Here is an 11,212-nt window from a genome sequence, read left to right on the forward strand (position 1 = left end):
TTGGGTCTTTTCAGTTTACCAAGGCACAGTACCTAGTACAGCAATAAGCTGACTCTGAAGCCTGGGGAAAAAAGTGACTCCTGGATGTTTTGTGGCTAGTAAATCTGAAACTTTGCAAAGCTGAAGTTTTTTTTAAATTGGGGGTCCAAATGTAATTTCATCAAGACCCTTCATCAACATTAGAAGTGGCATGTATTAAGATCTCATCATTCACTCACTCAATTGTATTTATTGAGCGCGTACTGTGTGCAGAGCACTGTACTAAGCGCTTGGAAAGTACAATTCGGCAACAGATACAGTCGCTACTCCTTAAAGCTTTCCTGGAACTTAATAATGAAAGCACACTCTTCTCACAGCAACTTCTTGGTTTAAACCAAGAAACTCTAAACTTGAAAAGACTGATCCATCAATCAGTCAGTGACATTTATTGAGTGCTTACTGTGTGCAGGGAACTGTACTAAGTACTTGGATGGGAAAAATACAACAGAGTGGGTAGACATGTTTCCTGCCCACAGGGAACTCACAGTCTAGAGGATGAAAGAATAAAATCAACTGGAAAGTTAAGTTCTTGTGCTCCCTGAGAGTAAGGACCATGTCTACCAACTCTATTGTATTGGGTTCTCCTTAGTGCTCAGGATACAGTGAGCACTCAATAAATAGCAGTGATTGACTGATAGACTATTTTATCTCAATAACCCACCTGACCTGATAATCACCATCTGATAGGTTTAGAAGAGACACTGACAGCAACCTGGTCTCTCTCCTTCTTAGATCGTGAGCCCAGTGTGGGACAGGGATGGTGTCAGACCTGATTATCTTGTATCTACACCAGAGCTTAGTATGGTGTTCGGCACATAGTAAGGGCTGAACAAATACCACTATCATTGTGTCACTGGGTGGGCTGTCAAACGACCCAGTTTAGCTCTCCAGAGGGTATGGGTAGCTAGCTGGTTGTCCCCCTCTTCCTCTGGAGTTGGCTTCTGACTGAACCACTTCCTCTGCGACCCGTTTGAAAATGGTATGGCAATAATGAAACATTGATATTTCCTTTAGAGAAATAGCTTCAGGTATTATTTCATGAGCACTCAGAAAAGTGAACTATAACCCTGGAGGAAGCATCCCATTACGCACATTGCATAGAACATGATGGAAGGAATAGGGAATGTTCTTCCTTAATGTTAGCGTGTTTTGGATAGGACACAATCCGTGAGTTGGCCCGAAAGGATTTGTTTGCCCACAGACTGTATGGTGTACAGTTCAGTCAAGACGCTGGCCTCAACCTTATTATACCATGCAATACTTTGTATTTCTGGACTTCCTAGTATTGAATACAGTGAAGTAATGGTAAATGGCAAGGGCTTGAGGCATTCTGCTGAGAGTAGATATTATACTGAAAAATGGCAGTCATTGCCGTGTCTTCAACTCTGTTACCCCCTAACCCGGTAATTCTACTGAATCAATCAATCATTATTTATAGAGCCCTTATTGGGTGCAGAGCACTGTACTGAGTGCTTGGGAGAGAACAATGCAACAAAGTTAGCAGACACATTCCCTGCCCAGCAGGAGCTCAGTCTAAACTGGAAGACAGACATTAATGTAAATAAATAATTTATAGACTCATCTGTTACTTTAAAAAGAGGGCCTTCAAGAACACTGAATTTTAAAAATGTTTTTGAGACAATGACCTTGTCATTGTATTATAAGGTACTTGGTGCCTTATAAAAACTCTGGTCCCTTCCCTCCTAAACTACCATCTTCAACCGCTCGCTCTCCAATGGTGGCTTCTCCACTGCCTTCAAACATGCCCACGTCTCCCCATTCATTCATTCAATTGTATTTATTGAGCGCTTACTGTGTGCAGAGCACTGTACTAAGTGCTTGGGAAGTACAAGTTGGCAACATATAGAGACGGTCCCTACCCAACAGCGGGCTCACAGTCTAGAAGGGGACTTCCTTCTAGACATCAGCCTAATGATCCCAAAGCCCCCTCTAGTTACTGTCCCATCTCCCTCCTACCATTCTTCTCCAAACTCCTTGAGTGAGTTGTCTTCCCTTGCTGCCTCCAATTCCTCTCCTCCAACTCTCTCCTGGACCCCTTCCAATCTGGCTTTCACCCCCTTCACTCTACTGAAACTGCCCTTTCAAAGTTCACCAATGATCTCCTTCTTGCCAAATCCAATGGCTTCTACTCCATCCTTAATCCTCCTTGATCTCTCAGCTGCCTTTGACACTATGGACTATCCCCTTCTCCTTGATACACTACCCAACTTTGGCTTTAGTGACTCCATCCTCTCCTGGTTTCTCCTCATTCAATCGTATTTATTGAGCGCTTACTGTGTGCAGAGCACTGTACTAAGCACTTGGGAAGTACAAGTTGGCAACATATAGAGACCGTCCCTACCCAACAGTGGGCTCACAGTCTAGAAGGGGGAGACAGAGAACAAAACAAAACATATTAACAGAATAAAATAAATAGAATAAATATGTACAAGTAAAATAAATAAATAAATAGACTAATAAAGACGTACAAACATATATATATATACATAGGGACACATATAGAGACGGTTCCTACCCAACAGTGGACTCACAGTCTAGAAGGGGGAGACAGAGAACAAAACCAAACATATTAACAAAATAAAATAAATAGAATAGATATGTACAAGTAAAATAAAAAAATAGAGTAATAAATATGTACAAACATATACATATATACAGGTGCTGTGGGGAAGGGAAGGAGGTAAGGTGGGGGGGGATGGAGAGGGGCAGGAGGGGGAGAGGAAGGAGGGGGCTCAGTCTGGGAAGGCCTCCAATTACTCATCTCTCTGGCCCTTCATTCTCAGTCTCCATCGCGAGCTCCTCCTCCCCCACCCATTCACTAACTTTAGGGGTCCCTCTAAGGTTCAGTTCTTGGTCCCCTTCAATTCTCCATCTACACTCACTCCCTTGGGGAACTCATTTGCTCCCACAGTTTCAACTACCTTCTCTATGTGGATGACATTCAAATGTACATCTCCTCCCTTGTTCTCTCTCCATCTCTCCAGGCTCACATCTCCTCCTGCCTTCGGGACATCTCTACCTGGATGTGCTCCTGCCCCCTCAAATTCAACATGTCCAAGACCAATCTCCTTATCTTCCCTCCCAAACCATGTCCTCTCCCAAACTTTCCGGTCACTGTAGATGGCACAACCATCCTTCCCGTCTCACAAGCCCACAACCTTGGTATCATCCTTGACTCCACTATCTCATTCAACTCCCTTCACTCCACTGAAACTGCCTTCTCAAAGTTCATTCATTCATTCATTCATTCAATCATATTTATTGAGCGCTTACTGTGTGCAGAGCACTGTACTAAGCACTTGGGAAGTACAAGTTGGCAACATATAGAGACGGTCCCTACCCAACAGTCTAGAAGGGGGAGACAGAGAACAAAACAAAACATATTAACAAAATAAAATAAATAGAATAAATACGTACAAATAAAATAAATAAATACATACAAACATTTATACATATACACAGGTGCTGTGGGGAGGGGAAGTAGGTAAGGCAGGGGGGATGGGGAGGGGGAGGAAGGGGAGAGGAAGGAGAGGGCTCAGTCTGGGGCCTAATGATCTTCTTCTTGCCATATCCACTGGCTTCTACTCCACCCTTAAGCCTCCTCAGAGAAGATGCATGGCTCAGTGGAAAGAGCCCAGGCTTGGGAGTCAGAGCTCATGGGTTCTAATCCCGGCTCCGCCGCTTGTCTGCTGTGTGACTTTGGGCAATTCACTTAACTTCTCTGGGCCTCAGTTACCTCATCTGTAAAATGGGGATTAAAACTGTGGGCCCCATGTGGGACAACCTCATTATCTTGTAACGCCCCAGCGCTTAGAGGAATGCTTGGCACATAGCAAGCACTTAACAAATGCCATCATTATTATTCAACCCAATTATCCAATCCGTCACCAAATCCTGCCGTTCTCAACTTCACAACATCGCCAAGACCCGCCCTCTCCTCTCCATCCAAACCACTACCATGTTAGTACAATCACTCATCCTATCCCAAATGGATTACTGCATCAGCCGCCTTTCTGAGCTCCCAACCTCCTGCCTCTCCCCACTCCAGTCCATACTTCACTCTGCTGCCTGGCTTATCTTTCTACAGAAAAGTTCAGGGCATGTCATCCCGCCACCCCCCCTCAAAAATCTCCAGTGGTTGCCTATCCATCTCCATATCAAACAAAAACACCCCACTATTGGCTTTAAAACTCTCCATCACCTTGCCCCCTCCTACCTCACCTCTCTTCTACATCCCAGCCCGCACACTCTGCTCCTCTGGTGCCAACCTTCTCACTGTGCCTCCAACTCTTGCCTGTCTTGCTGCCGACCCCTGGCCCACTTCCTACCTCTGGCTTAGAATGACCTCCCTCCTAAAATCTGCCAGACAATCATTCTTCCCCCTTCAAAGCTCTACTGAAGGCGCATCTCCTCCAAGAGGCCTTCCCAGACTAAGCCCCACTTTTCCTCAGCTTTCCCTCCCTTCCGCATCACCTTGACTCACTCTCTTTGCTCTTCTCCCCTCTCCTCACCCCACAGCACCTATGTATACATGCAGATATCTACAATTCTATTTATTTACACTGATGCCTTTTTACTTGTTTTGATGTCTGTCTCTGCCCCTCTCTCCCCCACTCCACCCCCAGACTGTGAGCCTGCTGTGGGCAGGGATTGTCTCTATTGCTGTACTGTACTTTCCAAGTACTCAGTACAGTGCTCTGCACACAGCAAGCTTTCAATAAATCCGATTGAATTATAAACTAATTTTACATTTCCCCTTACTCTGTGAACCATTTCTATGCCTGGGAATACACTTTAAATACCGTTTGTTATCATTTTGTCCAATTTCCCCTTTGGAGTGCAGGAAAACAGATTTTTCGGTTTCCTTGGGAACTTGGCTTTTGTTGTTGCTTTCAGAGGCTGTGGCCCAGGACATTTTAATAGCGCAGTTTCTTCCACTTCTTCGGTTTTGTCTCTATCTAGGTCCTCCTGAAGTGAAAAATGAAACCTTGTCAGAAACGCTACAGTACATTTTCCGAAGGTACTAAGCCACCTAATCACAATTAAACCTTCCCACCATGACTGACATCAATGAGATGCTCTGTGACAAAAAGGGATTGGTACCTAAGGTGAGTCTTTTATTAGTAATCAATAAATTGACATTCGGAAGACTTACTATATGGGACTGAGTATGGCAGCCTTATATAAGTTTGCTGGCATTTAAATATGCCCTTTGGATCGATTTCAAGTGAGCCTGAATTGTAGAAGGGGTGATAAAAATCCCTTCCATGTACATTTCTCCCTCAAAGCTTTGAAAAATGCAAATGTAATCAAGTTCAGCGTGAAAGGAAATATAATTGTCCTTGATGAAATAATTTTATTCCAATATTTGAACAAAAAACACTGGGAAAAAAGTGGTGGTAGAGGGACTGTTGGAATGCTCATGACTCAAAAAATGCAGTTTTTAAGTTACCTCTTTTTTTCCAGGATTTTTCCAGGCTTTGGCCCACCCGGTTTCTAATGCAAGGCCAAATTGTGAAGAAGGCTATCCAAGATAGGTGACTGGGAAAGGATCTAGTTTAGGGATTGAGGATCAGGAGAACAAGTTGCCACGGAAGGAAAACAGTAGAGGGGCTAGACTGGGGTACGGGAAGCAAGGAGCAGTGTAGAGTATGGAGAATCTCAGGTGGGACAGAGACTGTGTCCAAACAAACCTCTATCTATCCCAGCACACAGAACAGCACTTTGCACACAGAAAGTGCTTAACAAATACCAGAAGAATGATAATAATAGGGAAGAAACAGGGAACAAAATGCAAGCAAAGCAGTTCCCAGGCTCTGGTGGAGGGCATGTAAACTATTTCTTCGGAGAGAAAAAGTCTGCTACTGGAGAAGAAACTTGTGGAAGAGTGAACTAACTACTGAGAGGCAAGTTTATCTTTATATAATAAACCAAGGCCAGCCTCCACTGGCTAAATCCCCTTGTCTTTGGAATGAGGAAGGTCAAGGAGGTTGCCCAATGCATGTGACTTTTGTCCAGGAATAACCAATGGTAATGGAGAAGCAGCATAGCCAAGTGGAAGGACCACAGGCCCGGGAGTCGGAAGGTTGTGGGTTCTAATTCTGGATACACCACTTGTCTGCAGTGTGACCTTGGGCAAGTCACTTCACTTCTCTGGGCCTCAGTTCCCTCAAAACGGGGATTGAAGCTGTGAGCCCCATGTGGGACAGGGACTATGTTCAACTCAATTGCCTTGTAAGATCCAAGGGTAAGGGCAAGATCCAAATCAGACACAGTCCCTGCCCCACATGGGGCTCAAGCAATCAATTGTACTTATTGAGCACTGTGTGCAGAGCACTGTACTAAGCACTTGGGAGAATGTGTTCTAAGAGGGAGGGAGACTAGTCGTGAATTGTTGAAGGCGTCTCTCACCTTGGTACAAGCTACAGAGACCCCTTAGCCCCTTCCTTCATCTTCCCCTCGTCCCCCCCTCCATCCCCCCCATCTTACCTCCTTCCCTTCCCCACAGCACCTGTATATATGTATATATGTTTGTACATATTTATTACTCTATTTATTTATTTATTTATTTATTTTACTTGTACATATCTATTCTATTTATTTTATTTTGTTAGTACGCTTGGTTTTGTTCTCTGTCTCCCCCTTTTAGACTGTGAGCCCACTGTTGGGTAGGTACTGTCTCTATATGTTGCCAACTTGTACTTCCCAAGCGCTTAGTACAGTGCTCTGCACACAGTAAGCGCTCAATAAATATGATTGATTGATTGATTGATTGATTGGTAATAGGTGGGCCATAATAAAGGAAGTTTAACTAGTATCTCTATGTCCCTTGAGGTCATTTGCAAGAAGTTATCCCTCTGGGCTAGGGCCAGGAGAATTCTTTCACATGACTTATTTTGTTGCCTGGCATGTCTGCAGCCTATCTGCCATTTCTGGGCATGTTACTCCCCTCTTTAAAAATCTCCAGTGGCTGCCAGTCAACCTAGGCACCAAGCAAAAGCTCCTCACTCTCAGCTTCAAGGCTGTTCATCACCTCTCCCCCTCCTACCTCACCTCCCTTCTCTCCTTCTCCAGTCCAGCCCACACCCTCCGCTCCCCTGCCGCTAACCTCCTCACTGTACCTCATTGTCGCCTGTCCCTCCTTCGACCCCCGACCCACGTCCTTCCCCTGGCCCGGAATGCCCTCCCTCCGCACATCCGCCAAGCTGGCTCTCTTCCTCCCTTCAAAGCCCTACTGAGAGCTCACCTCCTCCAGGAAGCCTTCCCAGGCTGAGGCCCCTTTTTCCTTTCCTCCTCCCCATCTCCCCTGCCCTACCTCCTTTCCCTACCCACAGCACCTGTATATATTTGTACAGATTTATTACTCTATTTATTTTACTTGTACATATTTACTATTCTATTTATTTTGTTAATAATGTGCATCTAGCTTTAATTCTATTTGTTCTGATGACTTGACACCTGTCCACATGTTTTGTTTTGTTGTCTGTCTCCCCCTTCTAGACTGTGAGCCTGTTGTTGGGTAGGGACTGTCTCTATATGTTGCCAGCTTGTACTTCCCAAGCGCATAGTACAGTGCTCTGCACACAGTAAGTGCTCAATAAATACGATTGATTGATTGATAGGGACCGTCTCTATATGTTGCCAACTTGTACTTCCCAAGTGCTTAATACAGTGCTCTGCACACAGTAAGCCCTCAATAAATATGACTGAATTAATTAATTAATTAATTAATTTCATGGGTGAAACTTAACAGCTCTGGTCTTATTAAATAATAATAACTATGGTATTTGTTAAGCACTGACTTTATGTCCGGCACTGTTTTCTTGCTGGGGTAGATACAAGATAATCAAGGCGGACAAAGTCCCCGTCCCACATGGGGTTCACAGTCTAAGCGCTTAGTACAGTGCTCTGCACCCAGTAAGCGCTCAATAAATATGACTGAATGAATGAATGAATGAACACTCCGCCTGCCCTGGAATTAGCTGCCACTTTCCATCCATCAAAACACGTGGCTGGCAAAGAAGTTTTACAGACTGCTTCCCAAACCTTGAAATGTCCTTCCTCTCATCACAGAATACGGTTTCAAAACAAGAGTGACCATACCTGTGATTCTGGATTCAAGGGAATAATTCTATTTCCCGCAGCAGTTACTGATCTGAGGTTTTCACTGTCAGCTGGTATATCTTCATTTCCCATGCTGGGCAAACTATGATGACGAAGGAAAAAACAGGTTTTAAAAAGAGAAACAGGAAAATGCCTAGAGTGGAAATGAGTCAAAAACATGACCACTTTATTCCACAGTATTTTTCTAGCACTCTAAATTTCTCTTCAATATTATATGCAGGGAATTATCTCAATCGAGGCAGACTTCACCATGGTCACAACATCTCTTTTAGCTGTAATTTTAGTTACCATATTTACTCACATAATTACCCCACTTTTTGCATAATTTATGCAACGCCAAACAGGTGGAGCTAGGGAAGTCTAGGAATAGTGGGAAGAGGGACAAAAAAAGGAAAATAAAAAAAAGAGGGGCGGAGGGGAGAAGGAAGAGGAAAGAGAACATATCTTTGACTTCTACTGCACCCCCAAGTCTCACGCTCAATGAATTTACTTTCCCCTGCCTTCTCAATCATTCATTAAATCGTATTTATTGAGCACTTACTGTGTGCAGAGCACTGTACTAAGTGCTTGGAAAGTACAATTCAGCAACAGAGAGACACAGTCTCCACCCACAATGGACTCAGTCTCCCCTTCCTCCCCTGGAGCTGTCACTTTCAATGAAGAAATTTCCCATTTCTCCTTCTCCCCATTTTGCAATCCCAGTTTACGATTACGTGGTATCAAAAGTGATCTTTTACGTCCACCTCATAAATCAGGTGCGGCACACAAGAGTTGAAGGCAATTATGAATATAAATATGGCATTTTATTTTTAAATTAAGATTTTCCTATTGAAAAGACTATTGCTTTACTTTTGGCTAACTGCTTGCCTCAAAACATCTGGGAATGAGTGATCATTTAGTACCAAGAGCTACTTTATATGTTAAAGGAAATGGATAGAAAACAAACATTTTTCTGCTAAAGAACAGAATTTACAAAAGTGAAAAATATACTGATCATTATTCTCTCTAGATTCTAAGCATAGTAATGAACCTAAAGGCAGCAGGGCAAAATAAAGGAAGCAGACTTCAGAAAAAACAAAAATGGAACAAAAATGGAAAACAATACCAGCATTAATGCTGAATATCTGCAGGCTACCAATTCAAACTTTCATCAGATGCATCTTCGGTCTGACCCAGTAAAATTTACTAAAATCTTACAAATCTTTGCAGGGCCAAAAAGTATTTTGAATCTATTCTTGAAGTTCCGCTAAGGACAAAAGGAACATTCCAAGAATCCCAAAGTGTAATTGGGATTATAAGTACAGTGCTCTGCACACAGTAAGCGCTCAATAAATACGATTGAATGAATGAATGAATTGTAAAGTTTTTGAAAACAGCCTTTATTTCTGCTTTCTCAGTGCCCTAAACCTTAATTCACAGTCAATTTCCCCTGAAAGATGCTGCTTATGTTTCAAACACCCATTCCTCCATGACCAACTTAAATCCTTCATAAAACCCAAATGAAAATAGTGCAGCGCTTCCTATGCTAAGCTATTAAATTAAATTTGTATGTCTAGCATGGAAGAAAAATAGAATGCCACGAGGGAATAATATCGGAACTCTAGGTTTGTATAACTAAGCACATTTTATTTTAGAAGAATTATCTTACATACTTTATATTACAACCATCAGTGGAAGAGCTACAAGCTTTTTCTGGACATAATTCAATAAACCTTACAGGAAGACCTCTCATAATAATTCCCTTCCAGGGGACGAGGGAGGTATCAGACTGCTTCTCCATTACCCTTAACAAAGCTGTGTGACTTCGGGCAAGTCACTTAACTTCTCTGTGCCTCAGTTACCTCATCTGTAAAATGGGGATGAAGACTGTGAGCCCCCCGTGGGACAACCGGATCACCTTTGTAACCTCCCCAGTGCTTAGAACAGTGCTTTGCACATAGTAAGTGCTTAATAAATGGCATTATTATTATTATGATTATACTAATAATCACCTCACCCCATTCATGTCTCTGTTGACAGCATTTGAAGCCCATGTCATCATTCTACTCTCCCACCTCCTCTGTCTTCCTGTTGTCTTCATCTATCGACACCCCTGGTCCCACCTCGGCATTTCTAAGTGTCTTTGATGCCTTAATCAATCAATGGTATTTACTGAGCACTTTCTACATGCTTGCAAGAGCCCAGTACAACAGAGTTGGTAGAAATGGTCCCTGCCCACAATGAGCTTTCAGTCTAGAGGGGGAGTAAGACTTTAAAATAAATCACAGATCTGTACATAAGTGCTGTGGGGCTGAGGATGGGTTGAATCCCAAGTGTCCAAAAAGGTACACAGAAGACACAGAAGGGAGAGGAAGTTGGGGAAAGAGGGCTCAATATAGGGAGGTCTCTTTAAGGAGGTGTCACCTTAGGATTTGAAGGTGGAGAGAGTGGTCAGTGGGGAGATAGCCTAGATTGAGGCACAATACTCCAACTGGAGCGAACAACAGGAACAAAGTGTGCAAGTTGAGTTCTAGTACGACAACAGTGAGGTAAAGTAATAATAATAATAATAATAATAATGTTGGTATTTGTTAAGCGCTGATTATGTGCAAAGCACTGTTCTAAGCACTGGGGAGGATACAAGGTGATCAGGTTGCCCCATGTGGGGCTCACAATCTTAATCCCCATTTTACAGATGAGGTAACTGAGGCCCAGGGAAGTGAAGTGACTTGCCCTAAGTCACACAGCTGACAAGCGGCGGAGCCGGGATTTGAACCCATAACCTCTGACTCCCAAGCCCGTGCTTTTTCCACTGAGCCACGGGAGGGTGCAAGCTGAGCGAATGCTTTAAAGCCAATGGTAAGGGGTTTCTGTTTGATAAAGACATGAACGGGCAGCCCCTGGAGGTTCCTGAGAAGGGGGGAGATGGAGGCTGAACTTTTTTTTAGAAAAATGAACTTTTTTTAGAAAAACGAGGAAGTGGATGCAGTGGTCAAGGTGGGATAGGGTAAGTGTTTGGATCAGTAATGTCAGAGTTTGGATGGAGAGG

The 11,212-nt window shown here is 43.4% G+C and overlaps 1 protein-coding gene across 1 annotated transcript in view; it reads right to left on the reverse strand.

The window, feature by feature from the left end:
• Positions 1 to 8,261, reverse strand: part of LOC119947677 (sodium/hydrogen exchanger 9B2-like) — a 55,046-nt gene extending 46,785 nt beyond the window's left edge. Inside the window, 2 exon segments of the mRNA XM_038769280.1 lie at positions 4,863 to 5,028; positions 8,164 to 8,261. Of these exon segments, the coding sequence (XP_038625208.1) occupies positions 4,863 to 5,028; positions 8,164 to 8,256 (259 nt within the window). The 5' untranslated portion in view covers positions 8,257 to 8,261.
• Positions 8,262 to 11,212: the final 2,951 nt, after the last annotated feature.

This window comes from Tachyglossus aculeatus, chromosome X5 (assembly GCF_015852505.1).
Source record: "Tachyglossus aculeatus isolate mTacAcu1 chromosome X5, mTacAcu1.pri, whole genome shotgun sequence".
In the NCBI taxonomy this organism is placed as follows: Eukaryota; Metazoa; Chordata; class Mammalia; order Monotremata; family Tachyglossidae; genus Tachyglossus; species Tachyglossus aculeatus.